This window comes from Fukomys damarensis, unplaced genomic scaffold (genome assembly GCF_012274545.1).
Source record: "Fukomys damarensis isolate Sample0158 unplaced genomic scaffold, DMR_v1.0_HiC HiC_scaffold_16, whole genome shotgun sequence".
NCBI classification, from domain to species: Eukaryota; Metazoa; Chordata; class Mammalia; order Rodentia; family Bathyergidae; genus Fukomys; species Fukomys damarensis.
The window spans coordinates 16684372-16710911 of NW_022900928.1; the positions used below are offsets into that span (position 1 = coordinate 16684372).

The following is a 26540-nucleotide window of genomic DNA, read 5'->3' on the forward strand; positions in this document are numbered from 1 at the left end:
TTAGAAGTGATATCAAAAATCGAGACTGAGGCTACAGCAACAAAGTCACAGCCAGCACTTGCTGGCAACATTCGATAGATATAATTAAACATCATAACACAAGTCAGAAACATTAGCATATATATTAGAGGTGTTACCATTTTCTGAAATTATAATTTTTAATTTAAGGAGCAAGTAACTTTCACTTGTGAAGGGCTGTTATTCCAAAGAAGCTCTGAGCATCCCTTGGCATACTGTAGCAAGCTGGCCCTCTGATCCACAGATTCCCCCCATGGATTCCATTCTATGTCTTTCATTTAATTAACTGTGGATCAAAAATCCCCCCACCCTGGTTGCCTCTTATACTATGTGTGCACAGACTTCTGTCATTAACTCCCTAAACAATACAGAATAACTACTTACACGGCATTTAGATATATTAGGTATTATAAGTCATATGTGTGGTTTGATCAAAATATATGGTGAATATTGACTTCTTTTTTTTTTTTTTTTAAGTTTTATTACAGTAAAGGACACATTACCATCAATCCACCTCAAACATCCCTCTCGGGAAGTCCTACTACATGAGTATCTTTACAAGGTGTTATAAAAAATGAAGACAGACTTATAAAAAATTATGGTGTAGCCTCATCCACATTATTCACTGGATATGGCACCATGAGATTTCTGGTTCTGCCTCCAGGTCAAAATAACTATGACTTGTTAACTTTTTGAACTGATTCAGAACATCAAAAGAACCACAACAACATTACTGAAGAGACTCCAGAATGAGAACTTCTAAAACTGCTTCACAAAGTGGCAAGAACAATAGGATAAATGTGTTTAAGGTGAGGGGGAATATTTCGAGTTAATGGCAATGTCTCTTTTACTATAATACATTTAAAAAATTTTAAATCATTAACTGTATTTTTCTATCATAGCTCATAGAGACAATTCAACATATGGAGGAAGAAAAGTACGGTTCCTATGCAGTTACTACTCCATTTCACATAAAGGACTTGAACACCCATGTATTTTGCCATGACCCAGACACTGAGGGACCATAATGTCTATATAGTTATGTTTGTGAGTGTGTATGTATTTGTGTGGTGGTTGTTTCGTCTTCTCCAAAAGTGAGCTCCCTGAGAGGAAGAACTTTGTTTCCTTTGCTGCTGAATCCCTAACATCTGAAGCAATGGCTGGCATATGATAGTGTTCAAAAGGTTCCCATGTCGCTCAGTTTCCACATGAGCACCGCCAAACTAGAATCATTATTTCCTCAAAGGGCCCAAGGTATTGATTCCCATTTAAGGACCCTCTAACTCAAGTACTGGGGTCCAATCTATCGGACCCGCTTTGATTTCGACAGTGAAAGGCCATTCAGTCGGACCATTCAGATTACACAGCCGTCATCCTGACACACACAAAACGTATCTCTGGACTCTATTCTGCGAATATGGTAAGGTCTGGGTTCATCAGCTGTGGAAGGTTCGTCTCCCTTATTCTTTCCCTGTCTGTTACTTCTCCCTGCAAGCCTCCTTGAGCACGGTCTCATGTTCATGGCACTCGATACCCCTCCTTCCTTACAGTCACCCACACCACAGGGATTTCATGTCTCCCTCTCTAGATGTCACACTCTGCTGGGACACAGCAGGGCCCTCTTCTCCCCAGCCCCTGACACATGCACACAGTCATGTAAATATTTACAGAATGGACTGAATAAATCTGCCACAGGAATAACAAAAGAGCAGCATTCTGGTTTGACAGATCCATAACCAGAGAGGACAGACAGCAACTGTGAGGAGGCTACTACAGTTGGTGATAAAACACTCCAGTTTTTAAACCAGGAAAACAAAAATAATTGGGAGGGTCCTCCCAGTAGCTGCAAGGTGTGCCCTATAAAGGGCCACACTCAGAGGGAGAGGGGTTTGCCTACACAGGAGACAGAACAGGCAGTGCAAGAGACCCTGGCAAGAGGGAAGCAGTGCTTAACAGCAGAGAAAAGAGCATAATGAAATAGAAGGTTTGGGATGAGAGTGCTAGTCTAGTGTGCATTACAGTGCTGAGTCAAGACCCCAGGGAGAAGGAAACGGGGTGGGGGGAGGAAGGAAAAGGGAAAGAAAAGAAAGATGGATGATTTAGACTCCAGACTCCTCTGTTTACGAGCTAAATATCATGAGTGTAACTTAGGGTACCTGGGCCTCAGTTTCTTCATCTGTAAAATGAGCAAAACAGCCTACCTCACGGTGGAACAACCAACAAAATGCTCCTCAAACAACTAGGTACTCTACAAACAGGACTGGCAGGCAGCCTCCACCAAAGAGCCCTGTCCATTCCTCAGAAAGAACAGGAAGGACACAAACCCGAAGGCTCTTTAAGCACTCACCCCGGCACATACGGATCCTAATCCACCAGCATGGCTCCCTTATGAAGCAGTCAGTTGCTGGAAGAGACTGCTGCAGCCGTGCCTGCCCTAGAGGGCCCAATGACGCACTTTACATCATTTTCTTCATTTACCTCTGACTCGGAAGCGGTCGACTTTGGCATTGGCTACCCCAGTTCATAACCGCCAGGCAGGGAGGTCTGTAGGCCATGCACGGGCGCCCTGTCTTCACTGCAGGCCAGGCCTCTCCTCCACCACCCCCAGAGGAGGCCTCCCACATAGCCGGAGTGCAAAGTCCCCACAGAAGTGACCTCCAGTCGCTCAGTATCTCGGTTATTTCCAACAGGCTGTGAACATGTACATGACACTTTCTCCTGATAGCAGAGTGACAGCAAGGCTGGCAACATACAGCAATGCTGGGACCTCTGTGCTGTTCATAACCCATGGTGGGCAGGACGGGGAGAGGAGGAATGCAGAAAGGAGCTGGTGAGGATCCCAGAGAAACTCATGATTCCTCCGATCTTTGTCTCGGGCTCACCCACGCACAGATGCAATGCTCACATGCACAGCCAAGGAGTGGGTGTGAAGAAAGTGTGCGGGGCTTGCGGGTGGGAATTAAGGGAGGATCACATATGTATGGGACAATAAGTACAAGATGGGGTGGGGGAGAAGGAAAAGAAGACAATGACAAATAGAGTCCAGATGCCAATGTTACTGGTATTTATGATATTATAATGCTCTGCATTCTACGTTAAGCTGTTAAAGTACCACTTTGTTACTTTGCCTTAAGATAACAACTTGCTATTTTGAGCAAACACAGATTTGGAAAAGCCGAACAGAATTAATAGCTGATGGTTTAGGCTTCAGAGTTTTAAAGACTTGAGTTTGAATCTTCACTCCATTAGATTTGAATATGTGACTCTGGGAAAGTTATTTAACCTCTGTTTCCTCATCTGTCACAGTGCCTGCTCTCACAGGGCTTGTGACCCATAAAATGGGATCAAATATCTGAATGCCCTTGCACAGGACGAGGCACAGAGTGAGACTCGATCAACTGATGTTACCTGTTGTTAATTTGTTCTCTTGCAGTGCTGGGGATGGAACCCAAAGCCTTGCACTACCAGGTGACAGTGGATCAAGGGTCTCCCTCTAGCCTAAGGCCTCACTGAAGTGCGTGGTGTGAGCAGCAATGCTCCAGCGCCCTGAGGTTTTCCCACACTTGCCAAGAGGAATGCCCTTCCTTCTCCCAGAGCAAAGGCTGCTTGGCTGCCCCAGTCTGCTTTCACAAGGGGCTTCTGTCAGGAAAGGTGGGGGGATATGAGAAGGTAAACAGAAGCAGGAAGCAAATCCTGGATGAGTACTCACTCTGGGCACACTCACCGAGTCTGGGTCTCGCTGCTGTTCGAGGAAAGCTGAGAATTCCACCAGGCGAAGCTTGGTTGTGCCAATGGAGCGGCCCTGCCAGGCAGGGACAGAGGGAGCTGGGGCAGACGGAGGCTCAAACCCTGAAAAACCAATGCCACCCTTTACATCTGGCCTCTGTCTCCCCCAGGCCTTGGGCTGGGGTTAGGGCAGGGTTTTTGGACATGGAGGACCTCCAAGGGAAGGCCAAGAGCCCCTCCAGAAGCATCTAAGGAGGAACTCAGCTGGGCATTGGTGACCTCTGGCTGAGGCTCCCTGAGACAGGGACCAGCTGAACAGGTGCAGTGCATGAGCTCCTCATTAAGCCAACTGCAGCTAAGCTTAAGGGCAACAGCAGGAGGACGTTTACCCTGGTCAAAAGACCCCAGTGAAGGACCAACCCAGAATGGTTGAAGCACTGGAGGGAAGTTTCTAAAGACCCATGAGACCAGGCATTTCATGCACATCTTGTACTCGTCCACCTTCTTTCTTATGACTGTGGTTACCAGAACTATACAATATTCTCATGAAAGGCTCCAGACCTCGGGAGCAGAGAGCAGCATGTGAGGGTATTTTTCACCTGGGGCCTCTAGAGTGGACAGTAGTGGACTCTGAGCAGGTCATCTGAGTGACTGAACATATGTGGTACTGATGGTATGGGTGGGGATGGGTGTCTGGTGGGACAGGAGGCAGGTGGGTCCACCAGACTCCTGATTTCTATTTTGGGCTTCCATGTAAGAGTCCCTCTGCAGAAAGGGCCCTAGAAGGGCAATCTACTTATCTAAGAAAACCACATCAGTTTACAACTCAAGACTGCCTAATTCAGATGCAAAAGGAACCACAACTTCCCCTTCTAAGTGTGACCAATGTCTCTAGTGAGAATAATTTGCCTTCCTGTTTCTCTACAAACCCTTCTGAAGCGCGCTTGGGAGATGAGTAAGGGAACCTAGGCCCTAGTGTGGGGGGACACCCCTTGTGGCTGTCCTGAGCTCCAGGCTACTGCCACCTTCAGGAAAGCAGGGGTGGTAGAGTATCTATGATTCCCAAGTGAGAGGAGATGTGTAGCTATGGCAAAGATGGCATCATGTACTTTGGGAACCAAACAAGCCTAGCTGTCAGCTATGGGGGCCACTCACCTCCCACCAAAAGAAAGCTAGGAAGACTCACCTGGAATGGGGGCCGTGACCGCAGGCTGGATGGGGTAGGCCTGCTGCACAAAGGGCTTGACACTAGGGACAAACAGGTGACAAGAGTCATAAGTCATAGGCAGGCATGATCTAGGTCTGCCCTGGCCGCCCAAGGGGGAGTCCTCATTGCACTGTTCCCTGCCTACAGGGGTAGGCACATCCCAGGCAGAACTCTATGGACAAAGGCACTTGGCTCTCCCCAACTAAGAGAGCCCAGTAGGCTTCCAGAGATCAAACCACCACACTTCAGCCAGGTACAGGACAAGGTGATCAGATGTCAGCCTGACTTTCATGACTGTGACATCAGCCTCTGACATCCCCACAGGGACTGGGGTCAGCAGACACTATGTCTAGGCGAGGTCTAGAATATGCTTCAGCTTCTCCTGTACTGGGACAATGAGTTCAAGTTCTTTCAACAGGCAGGCAGGGTTTCCTTTCTGCTTTTATTTCCGAACTGCTCTTTTCTGGGGGCCTCAGCCTGTTTCCCTTGCCCCCAAAGAATTTGAAGATGCTCCTACTGGCCACCCGACGGGGGAAAAGCCAGAATGGAAAGTGCTATAGGACTCTGCTGCCCTGTCAGGTTGAGGAAGAGCCCAGGCGCTGCCCTCCAAAGCCACAAAGGGACAGGGAGTCTTTTCTGTTTCCAGCAGATGACCATCAATACCTATGGTGGTAGTGAGGCAGTGTCTTTCTTGCTATTGGCCTCAGAAGAATACAGGGTGGGCTACTGCAGGAATCTATGTAGCCCTTTTTCCTGTAAGCCCCAACAGTTTGATGCAGAAAGTACTTTCCCCAGGGTGGGCTATGACCAGCCTCAGACTTACTCTTGTGAGGATCCTGGCTGCCCTGTCTGTATCATTCCAGGCCAGAACTGGAAGGCAAAAGCAACAATATCTTAAGCACAATTCAGGACGTGTACACACTGCAACCCCTGCTGAAGCACAGCAGGTTCCCACTTCCAACCAGCTGCAGCAGCACCTTCCCTAATCACAGACATGGTCACCATACACTGCGCACAAGATCACAAGCTACCCTTGGCCTGGCAACCCAGGGTTCTCCTTAGCCCCTCTACCCCGAATATCCTCCTGAGGCAGGAGACCAGGCAGCTACTTTTTATTTCTCATTCCACCTAAGAGAGAATGAGTTTGTGGTAGGGGATGCTTCACCTAAGTACAAACCTTTCTTCCTCCTCTCCCTCCACTCCAAAATACTCTCTGAATAATATCTTGCTTTGATGGTTTGCAACACCCAAGGTCCAGGGAACAGTGGACACAGCCCAGAACAAGAGGGCAGGGATTCAGAGAAGCAACACAAGCCTCCATTTGCTTTGAGTGTCCCTGAGGCCTTTGGTGTCTGCTGTTTCCCACCAGACAGGCTGCACGAGACAAGGGGAAACGGCACCTTTCACAGTCACGTAGGCCTGGAGCTAAATCCTGACATCACAATACCTGAAGTTTGCTCCTAGGCAACCTCAGCTCTTTCATCTGTAAAATGGCAACAATAGTAAAAGACATTTCAGATGACTGTGAGGATTAAAGGTGATCATAGTATAATGCTTCTTAGCCCTTGGAATATGGCAAAATGAAAATACTAATAGAAAATTTTGTCTCTTTAGGGGCTAAGTGTCATGAAGTGACCTAAAGGGGAGGGTAAAGAGAGCATAAGAAGGCTACAATCGAAAAGGGAATCAGGAAAATGATGCTTCCCTTTCTGTCTTTAGGGATAAGGATTCCCTTCCTCTTCCCTTCTCTCTTTCCTCTCCCTTCTTTTCATTCATAACATGTGACCCAACGGACCAGAAGGGCCAGGCGGAGGGCTTGACGCTGGCCGGCAGCCAACCCCACACCCTACTCAGCCATCATTCCTGGGTCTGCTTCCTACTTACCCCCGGTGCCCCCGGGAAGGTGGGGCGTGGGATCCCAGGCAACCCCAGCTTGTTGTGAATGGCAGTGGCAGAGACGATCTGGGCTGACGACATGGCGGCCATGTGCTGAAGGGCCTTGTCCTTTGCAGTCTGATCCTTGAAGGTGACAGTGACACAATGATTTAATACAGAACGCATGGCTACCAGGCAGGTTACACAGCCGCAGCCACGAGCACATGGACTAAAATACAGAGCCACAAAAGAGGCCAAAAAAGCAAACATGCATGGATAAATAAACATGGCCAGAAGGCTAAAAACACACTCAACCTACCATAAACTCTGAACATTTGCTAAGAACACCCAGTGGCAAGGCTTTTTTGTTTTTAATTTTTATCTTATTCTATTTTGCAACAGAATGGGGAAGCCTCTGAGAAGAGCAGACAATGAATTTATTTTTTCAGCTTCCACAAAAGCTTTCTAATTACTTAACACATGGTGGGGGGGGAGGCTGGGTGAGGCCATGCTAGAGGAAGAGATGTGTTTGTGGACTGGGGACAGGGTGTGTTGAGCTCTGAGTGTGCTGTGCTCCAGCTGTTTGGAAGACACCTGGCGGGGGCAGCTCAGAAGCAGCGGACAGGTGGAAGATGGGCCAAGCAGCATGCTGGCAGGCGCATGCGTTCTCGAGCATCACCGCCATGGGTCTGAGGCTACCAGGCTTCTTAACAAAAGCCGAGGGCACAGGGGATGACACAGGTAGGTGGTTTCTCCTTTTGCTAAATGAATCTTTTCTAGAAAAGCCAAGACTAGTAACACAAAGCTAGCCAAAAAAGTCTGCCAAGCACAGCTAAAATACAGAATACTCAGTTTAATGAAAATACTTACCATGCTTGTTACCTGGATACAATAATAAACAATTTGTTAAAAAGATTGCATATAAAAGGATTGCTTTTCTTCTTCAGTTATAAATAAATAAATATATATGTGTATGTGCGTGTGTATGTGTGTATACAAGCACAATTCTTGAGCACAATAAAATAGAGGACTATGTCTTTTTCTTCTTCACATTTTAGGAATGTTTGCTCTACATGGCTATTTAGAAAGCCAATTATCAAGGTCACCCAATAACATCCACAGTTAAAAACTCCCATGACCTGGCCTAATGGCTACCCCAGGACTGATGGAGCAACAGTGAGACCCCAGAACACAGCAGGTCCTGCTGGTGCAGGCAGAGCTGTGTGGGGTCAGAGCATGAAGAGTTCTGGATGCAGGGAAACCGTCTGTGCTCCAGGTGCAGATATCACCAAAGCAAGAACAAAAGACTACATCAGAATAATGGAGCGCCCACTGTGGCTGCCATCAGAGCTCACGGTACAGGACGGACAGTCAAAGGCAGCTGCAGGCTTAGACGCTGGATGCCAGCTGAGTGGCAGCCTCCATGTTTTCAGAGCCAACCACAGGTGAGGAATAAACACGCTGAGGTGCCAAAGGCAAGGCAAAGAGGAAGGTAAAACAATCTCGGTCTGCAACACAATGCTGGGGCTTCTAAGAAAGACCCACCCGGCTCAATTTCACAGTGTAGGCACCACTTTGCCCTGGAACTTGCCAGGACTACCATGTGATCCACACCCCACCCCCCCACACTCACAAGGGAGGGGAGGGGAGAGAGGGAAAGAGGAGGGGAGGAGGAGGAGGAGCACAGTTCACTTAAGGCTTGCATAGATTGTTACTTTGTACATTTCTATGGTTCACAACTGAAAAATGAATGGCTTCAAGTACAGCCCTCCACAGGTGCACATAGGCACTATGACCATCTATATGGGCGGGCAAGCACGCAGCTAAAGAACTCCGGGGGTGCTGGTCCAGGAGGGAAGGGCCCCAGGTCACTCAGTGCCACCTGTTATCGCCTTCTTATCAAAGGATACTTTCCAGGTGAGGCTCCATTTGCTAACCTGTTAAAAGCTCTAATCTGAAGCCGGCTTCCTCAGGTAACAACAACAACAAAAAAACCTGAAACATTTCAAATGAAGAGGCGTGGGAGGGGGGTGACTCTTGAAGTAGATGATTTGATGATAAACAATGTGAATGTGACATGCCATGAAGCTGAACTGAGCCCTGGGAATGCAAGTGTGAGTGCCAGTCAGTCCACTCTAGGATGGTCCTGTGGCTTCCCTGGTCCTTGCCTGGCCTATCCTCTCAGAGGGACAGAAAGCACAATTCTTGTCACACTTGCTACATCCGCGATCAGGAATACCTTGACAGCAATGCAAAGTTAGTTTCTCTTTGGACCAGTTTTGCTGGACTCAAAGCCCTGAAGCCTCTTCACCCCTTACAAGACTAACTCTAAGCGATTTCTGAAATTGAGGTAATGGCATAGGTGTGACCACAGGTACCTTCCTCAACATGAAAGCCTTACAAGTTCTCCGGGGGCAGGTCTAGGGGATCTAGCAGACTTCTGGCCTGCCTAATGCTGTGAATTCTGAAGGATAACTCTGAAAGAGCTCATGGGTTTGGGTCTTTTCCAGAAGAATGTGGCAGGGCCTCTCACAGACCTGTGCTTTCTGGATTATGCAACGCTGATGACAAGAGATTCTGCTTCAAGTACAAAATCTTCTGGGTCTGTGGAGGTGGGGCAACTCTCAAATCCAAAGTCCAGCTCCAAATGGAAAAGAGTTTCCTGCATTTCCATCACCTATTTTCTATTAAGGGTTGCCTGGAATGTTTCGCTTTACTAGGTTTATTGAAAAGTTCCTCTAAGTTTCACAAAAGCTTGATATTTCTGTTTGGAACAGAAATATCAACCAATGTGGGAAAAGAGAAAAGCATTTCTCTTGTTTTTTATGTCACATAGCCTCAGAACATGATCTTTTTCTTTTGTTTAATGTTTGACTCATTACCCAGAATTCAACTAGGTACCTAAGTGAAAACAGGAGTTCAAAGAAAGTAGAAGGGCAAATCTAATGCCTCTACAGTGCCAACTGTGGCTAAGATGGCAACTGATACACCTGTGGGGAGATGTGAGACCTGGGCTCCAACCTGCCCTGTCTGATGTGCGTGTACTGTGTTACTGTGGGAAGCGATGTCACCATCCTCTAATTTCCTTCATCTGCCAAATAAGGAGTCACAGCATATTCTCTAATGTACTTTCAGTTTGAAAAATATTTGTAGCTAAGAGAGTGAGGTTCATTATAAAACAAAAACATCTTAATATATAGATAGCCAAGAAAATTGCTAGTGGGAAGACAGCAGGATGTTAAAATGTGAGCCACTCTTAGCTGCCTGTCCTGATAAAAGACAAAGCTGAGTGTGGAAAGAAAATTTTATCTCAAGTAGTGGTTCTTTCTGCACTTGACCTACCTATCTGAGAATAGGCAATTTTCTGCAAATGGACTAAAATGTCTATACCAATGACTTCTCACCTTTTGTAGTGGAACTACTCCATTCGCTTAATTATATACTGTGGCCCCTTCATCTATGATATACATGTGAACATTAAGAAGATTAACATTTTTTTGCTGTTTAAAATCTAAAGTAACCTTGAAGATAGATAATAAGCACCACCAGGATTATCTGGAAATCAGAACTGAGAGCCTGGCCGAAGACCCACTTATTCTGAAATGGAAGTTAGAAAGGATGTGGAGTTAAGAGATTTCAATGGACAGATCTCTCAATTGTCACTTTCAGCCCAGAGATACATGCCTGGGTTTGGAAAAATTATAACTGTAAGTGTCAGACCTGAGTAAATTGCTTCTCTGTGTCACTCTGGTCTGATATCCTGGCCTTTCACACATTCTACTCCATTTTCTCCTCTTACCCCCACACTAAAGGGCTGGGGGCCAATGTAGCCAATAGTGAAGCTTAAACACAACTAAAAACATGTTCTATCCTTGTACACCAATTTAATTTTAAGATGCTGTCTTACCAACATTTCTGAGATGTGGGTGAAATTTACAAAGGATGAGCATGCTGTTTTATCTTGAAAAACTGCTATTAAGTCAATATTGAGTTATTCTCGATAATGTCATATTATAGGGAAAAAAAGGGGGGTGTGAGGTAACAACGTATGAGCAGCAGAGGAAAAATATGTTCAAGAAAAAAGCTTGAACAAGTTTACACTGCCTTCTCCTCATTGCCTTTAAATCCCTTTATCTCTAAGACTAGAAAGAATGGAGCCACAAAGAACTGAACATCTGGGGATCAGGTGGAGGACAGTGAGAGAGGGCAAGTCTCCCTCTTCTTACTGAACCCCAACTTGAGCCCTTAACCTGCGATAAGGAAAATACTTATGGAGGAGGAATTGTGAGCCCTGCCACTGTACACCCCCTGGGAGGTGGGATGGGTGCTGAGAACAAACTGCCCTACAGCTTGAGGATGCAGGCACAGCCCTCTGACTCGAGGTGCATGTCTTATTACCTACTCTGTTTTCCTCACAATCCAATTTCAGACACACCATACCATCAATAGCTTTACTGCCCTGGCCTCGTGGTCCAGCAGGCTGTGTCAGGCATAAACTCCTCAGCCTGAAGCCTTTCAAATTGCTATTGTTATTAAGTAAACAGGCTTTCATATTTCATGAAGCAAGGCAAGGACACTGCTACAACTCTGTTCTGCTAACTGCCTTCTCTTTATGACTGAAATGGACACAATATCTGGAAAATGTCCGTGTGTAAGTCGGTGCCATCACAAAAACACACAGCAGGGACAACAGGATGTTTTCAGAACTCCAGAGTATCTTAAGGATCAGACTCTGGGTATCATAAGGGTCTTATCCTTAATTATTCTATGAAATCAATAATCTCATACTAGTTAGACATTAACAGTAGGCAAATGGTAAGGGTAACATACAAAAGTCACATGCGTGCAAATACGACACATTACAGCTGTGCAGAATGTTAATGAACCACACACAAAAATCGACATTATCTAGTTTATTCAAGGGCCATCATTCCAGAAGTTGGATTCCAATTTAATTTATTCATAAGGACATTTACCAATATATCAGGAAAAACATGAAGTTAAAAAAGACCATAATTCAAAAACTCTTGATAGCTATTAGTATTTTCCTCCAAAATATACTTCCTGTATCAACAGAAAAATATGATGCAAGGTTGAAAAAGACAGCATTGGCTTAAAGACTACTTCTTCAGAGAAAAACAACACATAGAATATCTCCCTAAGAAGTAATTTTGCAGATGTTGTTTTTAATCTTGTACTACCTGAACTCACATGATCTCTGAAATTATTAGCCATATCTCTTGAATGGATAAACATCACTGAACTATATGATGGTTTTGGAGAAAGGATGAAGGGCACTTGAATTTTTTCTAGCCATGATCTCTCATTTGCTTATTATTAGAGAAGGCAGGAGTAAATACAAAAGAGGGCTTTTCTCGTCAGGCAGTAGCTAATGTGGAGGAGAGAAGGCACATTAATACTTCTTCTGACTTGCTGCCTAATGAGTAGCAATTAATTCATCTTATTGTATTTCCAAATGCCAAAGACTCCATTCACATCAAAGAAAAAATTTTCAAGGCTTTTACCATTGTTCATTTTTAAATGTACTGAGCTATATTTAGTATTTTATAATTGTCAACAGCGTTTCCTTTAATTCTGATGTAGGCTTAGCATCATAAAGGAGTGGAGATGAAGAGACTGGTAGGTGTGCCTTGTGACTCTTGGGAAGCCGGCCATTTAGGACAGCTCTGGGCCACATCTGAGCGGGAAAGGGCACACTCTGACCTTAGTTTCTTTTTATCTGGTAGCTAACAGGGAAAGGCAGGAGGTCTCTGTCCCCTGGGAGGCCACAGCAACCTCAGCTGCCAGATGCCTAGACATGAGTTTCAGAAAGAACATGTGCCCTCCTCTTGCTGTGTTTCCTTTAAACTCATGGACCCAAGCAGAAGGGCTCAGGGGGACACAAATCCCTCTCCCATGCTCTGACCAGAACGCTCTGGGGACACTGCACGACATTGTGCAAAGGGCTTGGGCTTTGGCCTCATACCGCCCAGGATCCAACTCAGTTTTGACCCCTGGCAAGTCACACAGACACTGAACCTCAGCTTCCTCTAACAAAGCAGGGACAAGAACATTCATTTTTGAGACTGCTTCGGGCATTCTACGCAGTGCCCTCAGTTCTACTGTTTGACGTACTTTGCAGCCTGTGGGACCATGTGACCAATGGATGCCCCGACCAGACTTCATCCTGCCCAGGATCTGAACTCCCAGGAGCTCTAGTACCTGCTACCTGATCTGGGGAAATTAAGACAATTTCTACCCTGAAGCTGACAATGGGATTGATCTGCCTAAGGATTTAAAAATGTAGAAGGAGGCTATTCTGTTGTCCTTAAGAAAAAAATCCAGGCCTCAGTACACCCCGAAAGGTAATGGTATCCAATGCCCTGGCTCACATTAATCAGTCCTGTACTGCCATACTGCTCAGAAGAGGTTCTAATTCCATCGTGCCTAAGCTGAAAAATCATCCCCAATCTTATAAGTTTTAATTCGTTTAAATTTTTTGTTGTTGTTGTTACTGGGGGATTGAACTTGAGTCCTTGTAATTGTGAGGCAGGTGGCAAAACCAATGAGCTAAATCCTCCCCCGACCTTTTCTTTTGGTACTGGGGATTGAACCTGGGTCCTTGTGCTTGGGAGGCAAGCGGTGGAACCACTGAGCTTTAATTTGTTTAAATTTAAAACATGGTAATGGAAATAGACTAGTTGATATGAATGAAAAGGAATTTAGTAAAGATTGGAAAATGCCAGGAAAGACCACACATCATTTGCCAAGACCATGATCCTACTGTCTGGGAGTCTGTTACTCAGGCTTTCTCCCTCACGCCCTGTGCAGGACCCACTCTCGAGAAGCAGAGTTGCCCAGGGTCCCAAAGGGAGCTTCACAGGGGGAAAAGAAGCATGTTCACCTTGCTTGTGGCAGGCCCATTCCTGATGCTTAGGGGTGACTCATATGGGACACAGCAGGATGGGCACCAGCAATGTAAACTTTAAACCCTCTGCTTATTGCAAGGAATGACAGATTAGAAAGAAGAGGCCTATTCAGTAATCAAATCACAAAGGCCACCAGGGCAAAAATGAAGAAAACAGCCCCAGGGGAGCACATGTAGCTCATCAATTAGTCACAGCGACTGGACATAGTTAGAGAGGCTCAGGTCTTTTTCTGCTCGGCTGGGATGATGCAATGTCAGCAAGTATAGGCTCTTCAGCAATATTGGCCCAGGGCCAGACATGCAAGTGTCTTCCTGCCCACTGAGCCATGCAATCACCCAAGCACACCTAAACTGTCAACCGTTAAGTTGGCTGCTCCATCCTTCCACGAAGGTGAAGATGATCCACAGCATAGCAGTGGCAACTGCAGGGCCTGGTTGTGCCTCTATAAGCCGCTGACACCAGCAAATAAATAATTGCTTTTCTGTTGCTGATGTATGATGAGACTTCTGGGAAGAGGTGGGACAACCTCTCAGGACAAATAAACCTACAAAGAGACTCAGGCAGGAAACCTTACATAGGACCTCTGAGCAGGGAAGGAGTGCTGAATGTATGGAGAACACTTGTGCATTCCTTCTACATGCTAAGCTAATAAGTCCCTGCAGCTTAAAAAACAAAATATAGTCAATGGCTTTTTGAGAAATCAATGGTGAGTGAAATAATTCAAAATAATTTCTAACACTGCTAGCTAGTCCTCATACCATGCTGCTATCTCACACAACTCATCATAGATTCTAGGCAGAGGCTAAACCAGAGAAAAGGGGAAAATGGAGGACAGGAACTGAAACAAGTGTGGGTGCCACTGCTATTGGTACGGCTAATGACATGAAGTCTGAGAGAGCTCTAACATGGGATACTTGGGATTCCTAAATGCATATTCCATAAATCTATAGGCCACATGTCTGTTTTAACTACATGGATTCATCTTCTACCATTTAAATGGAATCACGCCAAGCTATAAAGCCGCTGGTCTCCTGAAACACACCCACTACTTGAAGAACAGTGGGTCAAGGGACTCTGTCCGAGTAGGGGCCATACATGTTACGCTCTCATTGCTGAGGAGTGCTTTCCAAAGAGGTAAACTGTCTTCTTACCTCTCTTCAGTTACCACATTTTTTTTTCTCTCTTAAGAGACTCTAGTCAGAAAGACAAAATCATGCCCTGATGTATATGCTTAATTTCCAATATTCTGGTCCTCTGGCCATAAATGACTGTTCTGTTTTCACAGGCATGAGTCTGTTGGCACCTTCTCTGTGCTTTCCCAGCTTCTGGTCCCATCCCACTGCCTCTTCAAGTCATGATCTTGTTTTCTTTTTCCTCACAATCCTTGGGATCAAATCCATGGCCTCGGACATACCAGGCAAGAGTACTACCACTGAGCCATCCCCAGCCCCCCTCACTCTCTCAATCACCCCCCATATTTTATCCCCCCTTGCATGTGTCCCATGGTCATGGTGTGTATCCCAGGGCATCCCAAAGTGTTGGCCAACTCTACACTGACGTAGGCTACCATAAACTGCCGAGAGTCTCACATGGATGCCAAAGGATGTAGCACAAACTCATAGCTGACAGGAGGTAAACATCTGGATAATTTAAAGAAAGGGGACAAAAGAGAAGAGAGTTTTCATTGGATTTGGTTTTCTCAGGGACACATAGGGAAGTTGACTATGGACAGGAAAGAAGGGTGGGTAGAAAAAATTAGAAAAACTACAGAATAATGTTCTACCATTTGATGACTTCACATTGAAAAACTTAATGGAATTATGCCATAATGAAAAATGATCATTTTTGGATCATACAAATCTGAGGGTTTAATATGTTCTCTGTACTTACTTTTGTGTATTTAAAATTTAGCAATGACAAAAAATTCAGTTAATTTTGGTGCACATTCTTAATTACCATTACTCTATGAGTAACCCAAGCTTTACTAAACTAAGCTTTAAATGTTGATACTGAAAACCTTTTCTGAAAAGTTCTGGTATACATTTTGAAGATTTAATAAGGATAGAACTTTTAACGTAATTCACTCTTTAAAAACAGAAAGGAAGACAGTACACAGAGCAGTGAGAATACAATGGCTGAGAGCCAAGCAGTGAGGCCCCAGAGTTGTCCCCGATCCAGTTCTCTACTCCTCTTCTCCGTACAGGAGAAGTCCCTCTGCCTTCAGCTTGGCCTCCTTATTACTAAGCCATTCTCTAAAAACTAGCTGGAGAGACTGTCCCAAAATATACAAGCTCCTCAGTGTCACAAGTGAGCATCCCCTGGTGGGGCAATGCTAGAATTTCCTATTGGGTTCCTCTCATCTCCCACTGCCTGCCCCACAGTCCCCCAAAACACCCTCATCTCTGGTACCTTTTAACCTTCCTCTGTGCTTGCTTCAGTGACACTTCCTCTGTGAAGCTATAATTCTCCCAATCTCAGAGTTAATCATCTTTGCACTGAGTGGCCTTTGTATGGCCCAGTTTAATTTCTAGTGCTGAGGCCCCAGCTATGGACAATCTACTGGGAAACAACAGAGGTTTGGTGGCCCCCAAGAATATAGACTCTGTGTGCTCAACCGGGTTGTCAATGAAATGTAAGTAGACTGAGTTAAGTAATCTTTCCTGTACTTTTTTTAAAAGGCCTAATCTATGTGGAAATTTTACACATTTGCTAGAATAACTTTTTGTTTGCTAAAACTAAAATAAAAGTGAAGCCTGCTTACTTTGGGAGTGATCTGGGCCACCAAGAGGCACTTTTGAGAACCAATGAAGTTAGGAGAAGAACAGAGCTGACCTTTGGGATTTACTCTAACAACAGGTCTTCAACAGAGTGGCTCTGCAGCTAGGTGACTCATCTGTGACTGTGACCTGAGCATGACCACTATCTCACGAGTCTAGTTTCTTCAAAGGAACAGGGTGTGCAGGCTACAGAACCGAGGAACATGTGCTTCAGATGTTACACAAGAGCCATTCTGTAAAGGCTGGGAGGAACAGCGCAGGAAGCAGCCATCTTCTTTTCCCTCCAGGTGTTGAGCAGGTACCCTGGTTTGGCTGGCCGGGAAGGTAAAGGATAAGATGTCCAGAGGAGGCATAAGGCAGAAGTATTAGCAGCAGGCAGGTGCTGGCCAGCCTACTCTCCTTGACTGCTCAGATGCCCTCAGAGTGGTGACCAAGCAGTTCCACGGCCTGGAACACATCAACCCCCAAATTACTGGTGGCCAAAAGTGTCACTCACATTGAAGTAAACTGAGTCACACTGACAAATGAAGTCTATGCTGTGACCAGGGACGCAAAGGTAAAAGGCAGAGTTAATTGAAGGCTGGCAGCAAGGGCTGCACAGAGCGGGCCAGGTGACAGTTTAGGTACAGGGTCTTGGCATGAAGCCTTCAGCCTGAAAGCATTTTCCCATCTCCACTTGATGAAACCCTATCTGAAAGAGCAGTAGTTCGGGCTTAAGACACAGCCGAGTTCAGATGTTGCCTTTGCCCCTTACTAGGTGGGCAACTTCTGACAAAGTCAATAGTCTTTGAGCCCCAGTTTCTTCAATATTGTTCCTTGAAATCAGAACAGGCCCCACTATGTAGTGAGCTTAACTAAGAGGACATGCAAGAGTCTCTGCATTAGAATAAAATTTCCGTCTTTCAATTCTCAAACTCGGAACATTGCTCATGAGCTTGTCCCTGGATTCCCAACATTTTGCTGTTGCTCTTTCCGCTAATGCGTATGCACTAAAGCCCTGTTTCTCACATTCCCTCTTACATGGCCAGCCCTGTGACAGGAAATTGACTACTAACCACCCACCCCTATAAATGCTAAGTCCCGGACACAGTCAGTATCAGTTGATTGAAAAACAAAGGATTTTGCTTTTCCAAGAAGTGGTAGAGAGGAAGGAAAGAAAATAAGGTGGTTCTTGGAGCTTAAATGCTGGGCCAGCTGCTACCCGACAGCCTGTTCCCACCTCCTCCTTGTGTCTGCTCCAACAAAGTGTGGGCCAGGTCTTGAAGAGGGGTTGGGTGTGGGGGAAGAATCTTCTATTTTTTTTAAAAAAAATTTAGAACAAACAAACATATAGCCATGCCAGTTTGTATTGTTTCTATGGAAGAAAATTCTTAACATCTCTAAGCAATTTTCCTATATTCTGTGGTGGTCCCTCCTGAACAGAAAAGCATTCTTATCACTTGTGTGGCTTTTGATCTAGGGCCATGTGCCCTGCTGAGTTGACAGGAAATACACAAACAGTACAGAAACAGAGCAATTCATATCACAGATGGCAAAACAAAATCGGTATCTATACACTTCTCAGTACATCATTAATTCATTAGCTCAGAGAAACTAGAAACAGAGTAAGAACTTGAGCAAACACAGGGGTAGCTGCATCCACATAGAAAGTACTGCCCCTCTGGTTAAAAAGCAGGGTCTACTGTTAGCGTGGTCTTCCACTGCTCAGCCAGTGCAGCCCCGAGCCAGCCACCATCAGCCACACATGCGAGCGAGTGAGCGAGCGAGCGAGCCAGCATGCTGCCCACGTGAGGGCACACCCGATGCTCCTTCCTGCCGCTAATCCTGTGCCACAGCCAGTTTGCTGGCAGGTAAAAAGTTAAAGGACTGGAGGAGAGCCCCAGTGTTCAACATTTGGAGCTAAGAAATGACACTGTTTTTTAATGTGGAACAAAAACACGGGTTTAATTAATATATTAAGTGAGGTAAATGTTGGAAAGGCCACACTATGGTCCAAAAATTAATTTTTACTCCAAACTAACCTCCTCCAAGCAAATCATAATCCCCTTACATTATTAAAGTAGGGAATTATGGAAAAATAAGCATCAGCCACATTCTACTGCAAATCTCAGAAGAAGTAGGGAGAATTTATATTACAAAATTATCAACCCAAGGCAGTGGCCTACACCTATAATCTCAGCTACCCAGGAGGTTGAAGTGGAAACACTGCAAATTCAAGGCCAGCATGGGCCACTTACTAAGCCCGTGTACCAAAATATTTTTCAAAAAATTAAAAGGGCTGTAGGTTGCAGAAATCACACATAGCATGAGTAAGGCTCTGGGTTCAATTCCCAGTATCACACACACACAAAAAAATGATGAAAGCCTTCATTTTTGCTAAAAAATGCATATATTAAGAGTCTGGAAAATGAAGCCCATGTTTTTTTTTTTTATTAAACTAAGTGTAAACAATGGCAAACATGAGTTAGCTCAAGAGCTTTCCCATTTCTAAGATCCACTGTTTTTCTTGCTTATAGTCACACTTCAAATTTCTCTTTTAATAAGAGTGCCATTTACTTAAACACTATTAAGCAATATGGAAGAACACAGGCAAAACTATTCTTTGCTGGTTTTTAAATGATTTTTTAAAAAATACTGTCTCAATTAATTTTGCATCTCTGGACTGTCCTTTTTAAAAGGAGGAAAAAGCTCTCCTAGTCCAGGACTGCTTGGTGGACATTTAAAGTGGTTTTAAAAATCATGTTTTTGTGCTGAAAAGTTATCAAGACCAGTTCTCTGCTGCGTTTGCATTGTTATTAGGAACACACACACACACACACACACACACACACGCAAGCGCACACGCACCTGAGTTTAATGACAGCTCTCTGGCGTTTGCATTGTTTAGAAACACACACACACACACACACACACACACACGCAAGCGCACACGCACCTGAGTTTAATGTGAGGCTAGTATAGAAACAGCGATTAGACACAAAGAAATGTAAACAGCTCTAACATGCAAGGAAACTAGGTTACGAGAATCCCAGCACCAGGCATTCACCAGTCACCATGGAAAACAGGAAGTGAGATGCATAGCAACCACAAGCCAAAAAGCAGAAAAGCGCATACCTTTAGCTTGGAATGAAAATCACGAGATTTCCTTCTGGCAAGAACCTGAATGTGACTAGACACCTGCAGGGTAGGGGAAGGGAGGAAAACAAAGGAAAAGCCTGTAACCATGGAGATGAAAAGCCCCCTACAACTGGGCAAGCCAGACGTACCTTAATGGCGGCTTGAATTTCTCGAACTTTCTTTCTTGCTAAGACCTGTATATGACTAGACACCTACATTGTTCGGGTTTATGAAGGGAAACAAAACAAAACAAAACAAAACAAAAAAAGGAAATCAAATATAAAATCGCTACTCCTTGGGAAGGTTGGGGAGGGGGAGGTTATTTGCATCTCAACAAAGCTGTGCAGTTAGGAACACACAGTCCCGGCCAGACACCAAGCCCCCAGCACTGCTCTAAGCTTTTTAGACCGGGTCGTCACTGCAGTGACTTGACTCAGGATGAAAATTAGGCAGTTCACCTACCTCTACTTTCCCACCTGGGAGAAACCACAGGCATTGGGAAAAGCTACTTTGGGGAGGGATGAGAGGGGAGAATAGAGCTATTTGCTTTATAAAATTAAGAAGATGTAGAGGTAAATGAAAATATTTATAGCATCTCAGTATCAGGAAGGGAAAATCCCTTTTCCTCAATTTAGAGGAGAATATACATAAATTAGCACATTGTGCAGAATCAAATAGCTGAAGCTGTCAGTTGTATTCCGATCTCATTAAGAGCTCTGGATTCTGTAGCAAATGTTAAAATAATACTGACATGTAAATTAGATCTCAAAGAGAAATGGAAAGACCCAGTTAGCAGAGTGGGGTTTTCTTCCCCCCTTATAAATATCTTTAATCCTTCCACTCTTTTGGGTATTGACTGGGTGCCAAGTAGATTTGCATATTATTACAAAGCAAAATGTGTGAATACAGCTAGCCAGCCATCCTGTTAAAAATCTGGGTTGAAAACCACATGAATTTGCTCGACAACAAATTCACGCTGAAGAGGTATCAACAACTGCTGCCTTAAAAAAACCCCAGGACTCTGGGCCATGGAAACATAGCCAAGCCCCTCTTCTGAAACACCAGGTAAACAAAATTCGTATATCTTCTGGTGTAACTTGGTCAAATTTAGAAGACACCCCCCCGCCAAGTGAAGGGGTCACCAGGCAAGTGACTGGAGCTCAGAGGCCAGCAGACAGCCCAGCTCTGGCACTTGCAATAGGTAGGGAATTAGCTTTTCTGGTTTGGAAATGCAGGACCCTCCATTCACAAGTTAGCAACTCAGACTTCGCAGGGATTCCCTCATTTCAAACTCTCCAGTGACTCTAAAAAGAAGATTTATGAGAATAAAAAAAGCTTTTCGATCTTTAATTGGTCTCTGTTTCAATTATTCAATTTTTTCATTTTGCTTTTGTACTTACTTTATAAGTACAGAGAAACGGGGACCCCCCCATTCTCTTCCCCCCTCCATCTGGCTCCTGCTGTTACTCATTTTCACCCGAATTTTGTTCGTCTGTGATTCTCCCAAGTACTTGAGGGCCACTGTCGGGGAACATCCCCCAAGCAGGCACAGCCCCGCTTCAGTGCTGGCAGGAAGCCGCCCCACTGCTGCTGACTCAGCACCAGGTCTCAGGCCCAGGCAGCACCCCTGGGGGGAGGGAGGGAGTCCCAGCCACTACTGCAAACTCACAGAGACCACTCCTCCAGGGAGGGGAACCCAAGGATGCTAGTCTTTCTTACAGAGACCACAGGTGAGCTTTTTGTTTGATTATAGGTTTGTTTGTCTTTTTTTAAAGACTAAACTGCCCACGGCTGGTCTCCAACTCTCCAAAGCAGGCTGGTCTCCAATGAATGATCGCCCTGCCTCAGCCTCCCAAGTAGTTGGAATTACAGGAATGCACTACCATGCCTGGGTGATTATAGTTTTTAAGGACCATGCCATATCATTTAGCATAGGTCAACATTAAAATATTTTTTATCTGTTAACTCACACAGGAGGTGTTTCTCGTTTTCTTTTTCTGTTGTCATATTTTCTGTTTTTAAATACTGATTCTTTTTTTTTGGTTTGTTTTTGTTGTTTCATTTTTTGAGACAGGGTCCTGTTTTGTGGTTCAGGCTAGCCTTGAACTCCTGGTATCCTCCTGCCTCAGTCTCCCAAGTGCTGAAATTATAGATGTGCTCCATTCTGGCTGGTTAAACATTCATTTTTTTTTTAAACCTCTCCAGCTATGGGCTGGGTCACCACACATCAGAGTTCAGCTGCTTTGTATCTTAAACATGCAGTACAGGCAGACCCCTGGAGAAGGGCACATAAGCAGCCTTGCCCCTGCCCTGCAAGGTACTGAAGTTATAACTTCATTTCAAAAAGCCATCATTTAAGAAATGACAGCCTGCCCCATGCATATCATTCAGTTCCTCAATACTCAAGGCTTCCAGCATTACTTTTTCATTGAAAGGACGATTAATGTGATTAACATTCCAGGCTGTTACAAATCACAAATCTCACAGCCTATATCCCCAGAAGCAGGGAAATGTATTGCCATGATACCACATGAAATAAATATTTCACAAATGAGCATTAGCTTACAAGGGTAGTTATACCTCGCAGCTTTTGCAACACTGGCAGATGCCTGTTTTGGAAAAGAAATGTCAGCTTTGAAATGATGCAGGGACATTTCAGACACTGTCCTCGGCACCCAACCTTCCACAATGGATGAAAAGAACTTGGGAGACCAGACTGCAGGGTCACTGAAATGATGAACAGTGGAAACTAAGACAACTTGAAACACCTCCAGCGCTGACATCCTTAGAGGGGACTGGAACTGGGGGCTCCTTGGAGCCAAAGCACAGCAGCCAGTGCAGCCAAATGCCTCTCGGCCATTCGCTGACATGCACACCACCCAGGTGGGGTCACTGTACCTGCTTTCTGGTCCTCGTCTTCCCTGTCCTGAGTTTGATGTATCTGGCTATCAATTCATTCCTACCTGGAAGAAATAAGATAAGGTGGGTTACAAAAATTTTTTTTTCTGAACCAAGATTTTTGTAACTTCAGCTACCCATTTATTTATGATAGAAAAATAAACAGTACAATTCCTTGAATTCCCGCCCATCCAGTGAAGGTAGAAATGTATCCTTTAAAATCTGCCCCTTTCTTTGGAACCGGGGATCAAACTCGGGTCCTTGTGCTTGCAAGGCAGGCGGCGGAACCATTGAGCTAAATCCCCAGCCCAAAAATCTGCCTTTTTGTTTGTGTGCATACCTATACCTACATGAAGTTGGATTCATCTAGGAATAAAGAAAACTCAGTTCTGTTTCAGTCTTTAATTTTTCAGTCATTTTCCTCCTCATCCCAGCTTCTAACCATAGAGAGCTCCATGCAGGGTCCTGAGTCACAAGAGAAAGAACGGCAGTGGCCACACGAGGGGCTGGGCTGTGTGAAAGCAGGAGCCCCAAAAGGAGTGGGCAGCAGTGCAGCAGCCTTTGCTCAACATACATATGCAAGATCCCCACCAGGGGAAAAGAAATGCCTCAACCTTCTCCAAGCACTGTAACCTTCCCATCAAAGAAAATGCCTCAAAAGTAAAACACTTTGCTACAATAGGGAAACACATCACCAGAAGCTTTGTGGGAAATGTATTGTTACAATATCACATGAAATAAATACAAACTTTACAAGCCCTGGGTCCTTGTGAGGCAGTCAAATTTATGGCTTCAACTTCCTCTCTAACATCAGGAACTGAAAATATTTTTCACATACTCTACAGTAAATGGACACCTCCATTTCATAATACTCCTTACAGATGGCTAAAACCAACTCCATCCTAACGGGAGCCTTTTTTGGTCAAGAACAAGTTTCAGGTCTACTGCAGTCACTTTCCCTGCCTGCACACCCTAACATCGCAGCCAGGTCTCACTTCTCCTTCAAGGTCACCATCACAGGAAGTCTCCCAGAACCACCCGGCTGGGTTCGGCCTCCTTGCTCTGTAACATACAGCCCACTGCAGCACAGTTTGCGCATCCTCAGCCTTGCTGAGTCATTGATTTCTGCTTCTGAATTTTTAAGTCCTCCATAAGCCTAAACCAGCCCTTTGAGAACTGAAGAAGCAACCCAATGCATATTGAAATATACTCAAGAATAAAAAGATCCTACTTATATGGGGCTTCCTGTAACTCTCATCCTAAGGTCCTCCTTGCTCCCTTAACAAGAACAAGGCTCATCCCTTATGCACAGTTTTGCTGCCTTTCAGATATTAGCAATAGCTTTCAGGTCCTCCTGGAGTCACACACAAGCTCAAGCTCCTCTGTTCTTTTGTTATCTGTGTGACAGGCTTTTGGAACATTCCCAGACACCATCTTGTGACCATCATTTGTCCGTTTCTCTTTCAGAGCTTAGAATCCAGAATTGTAGGAATAATCCTGCTACAACAGCAGAGTATGTTTATCACCTCCTCATCCTAAATACTCTCCTTCTACTAATGCTGCCTAACACTGTAATTAGGTTTTTCAGGCCCTCAATAAACTGCCAATTTACACCAACTTGAATTCCCAGGTCTTATTCACATGGACATTTCCTCCTATACAGCTCTAGTACTTGATTTCAATAACATCAACCATCCCTACTGTAACAGAGTGAGTGGGTCTGCATTCTACATAATACCGTGTTTGCGGCCATGATCAGAATGCTGGATATTAGAAATGTGAACCTCTGCGTCTCTACTCCCCACTTAACTTTTACTATATGTTGAACATCCTTTATCCAAAATGTGCGGAACTAGACATAGCTTAATTTTGGAAGGGTAGAGATCCATCTTGCTTTGTTCCCAGTCTTTCCATGCATAACTTGGATTTTTCAGGCCCAAATACAGAACCTGACATTTATTTCCAGTGCATTTCATCCTGTTAAATTTGGCCTATCATTCCAGTCTGTCAAAAACCTCAGATCCTGACTCTAACTGAATGTACCTGTTAAGGGTACAGAAAAGGACCTTTAAATTCAGTTTTGAGGATTGCTTCTCTAAGCATTCTCTTTCAAACTTCTGAGAACTACCAATATCCCCTGTAGTGTCATCAGGTCTACTTGTCCATCTCTCAGATGGCTGTACAGATTTTGCAATTTGTCTCAAAGGCCGGCTGACAGCAGAGCCCAGCCATGAGTGCCTAATTACCAGAAGCCAGACCTAAAAGACAATGTCTGTGGCTGAGCCAAGTATCCTCCAGCTCAGGGCTGCACTGCGCACCCTATGCAGGGCTGTCTGAGTGGCCATGGCAATAAAAATCCAGGGCTCTATGGGACATGCAATTTCATCGAACCTTGTCTAGTCAGCGAAGAAATCTCCTGCCCCCAAACTCGTTTTCTGCAAATGTAGACAGAATGCCTTGATAGGTGGGACATATAACCTATAGCATTATTTTAAATTTCTGCCAGCACTTGGTTGAATGAATGAGACCAATGTCTAAGATAGACACTGGGCGATAGCCCCTACAGTCTATGCAAATGTGGGCCACTGGAGTTAAACACGGTCACACTTTGTTTTGTTTTGTTTTGTTTTTTCAGCTTTAATTGAGTTTATTGGTACATTTTAGGGATACAGTACAGTTACATTCATTGTTGGGATCTTGTACCTCTACATGACAAGTCTTGATTCTCATTTTTTCCCCTTACCTCTGCCCTCCCTTCACCCCCTCCTCCCCTCCCCATCTACAAACACTTTATTTTCATCTTTTCATTCTCTCACATTTTTTTCTTTTCCCTTTTTACTCTTCCCCTACCCATACCACCTTTCCTACACCTTTAGCTCCTTTCTTCCCATTTCTAAATGTCAGTAATCTTATTAGAATCTTATGCATTGTTGTAGATTATTTACACCAGGGAAAACTATTTGGTATTTACACATCACGGTCACACTTTTAATCATACTTCTATTACAGCACTTCTAAAAATCACTACTTCTATCAGAGGCCCTTCCTGAAGTCACTTGCTATGTATTGTGTCCTTTTAACTAAAGCTTAACTCTCATATTCCTGTTTTTTGGAAAGCATGTATTCCTTCTTTTGTACTATGTTTCAAGCCATGAATAGTAATTATTTAATTATTTTAAATGTTAGAATTGTCTGCTTTATCTTAAACAACTCACAGGAACCTAATAAATTCTCTTAAATGTTCTACTGTTGCTCACAAACCTAGCATGATTTCAATCCCCCAGTCTAAATCAATTACTTCACTGTTTTTTTTTTTTTTTTTTTTGGTGGTACCGGGGATCAAACTTGGGTCCTTGTGCTTGAGAGGCAGGCCACTGAACCACTGAGCTAAATCCCCAGTCCCTCTTCACTGTATTTTTAATTTGAAAACACAGGCTAACCTGTTCCCTACACCAAATCATTTAAAATAATTATCTGAAATACCAAATATACAGAAATCTTTAAATCAAAAATATCAGTGATATGGGTTTGATTTATGAAAATTTTCTACATTCAATTTTAATTTCCTAGAATTGAAATGTACTTACCCATTAGGTACACAAGCATACCAGTCCAAACAATTTTGGAATACCTTTTTGACTTCTAAGAGGTGTGTATATTGAGGATATCAATTGGGTTCTGCATGGAGTCTTGTCTGCAACCCTTGTAAGACACTCTGAACCAGATGTGAATTTACAGCCCTATTCTCCAAATGCAGTGGGTCTGGGTTTCCACAGCCCCCAGGTTTCGAATTATGTTACTAAAGTGCAGAATTCCCTAACCAAGGACCAAGAGCTCAGTAATTCTAACCATCGCTGATGAAACTGAGCTAACAGGTCACAGTGGTTCAGGAAATCTAGAAAGGCTTCCTGGAACAAAAGTGCTAGAACATAAGCCAGATCCTTAGCAACAGACATTTCCTCCAACACTTTATTATGAAACATTTTAGGCATA

General features: G+C 44.3%; 1 protein-coding gene across 4 annotated transcripts in view; it reads right to left on the reverse strand.

Moving 5' to 3' along the window:
* Tead1 (TEA domain transcription factor 1) overlaps positions 1-26540 on the reverse strand; it is a 163027-nt gene that overhangs the window by 47425 nt on the left and 89062 nt on the right. The window contains exons 3-10 of one of the 4 annotated variants that reach the window (XM_010615250.2): positions 22548-22612; positions 19799-19861; positions 19647-19709; positions 7697-7708; positions 6836-6970; positions 5775-5821; positions 4931-4992; positions 3743-3867 (exon numbers count right to left, since the gene is read on the reverse strand). In XM_010615250.2, coding sequence (XP_010613552.1) covers positions 3743-3867; positions 4931-4992; positions 5775-5821; positions 6836-6970; positions 7697-7708; positions 19647-19709; positions 19799-19861; positions 22548-22612 — 572 coding nt within the window. The remainder of the gene's footprint in view (positions 1-3742; positions 3868-4930; positions 4993-5774; positions 5822-6835; positions 6971-7696; positions 7709-19646; positions 19710-19798; positions 19862-22547; positions 22613-26540) is intronic. The other 3 variants (XM_033764134.1, XM_010615246.3, XM_010615249.3) reach the window with 3 other exon arrangements.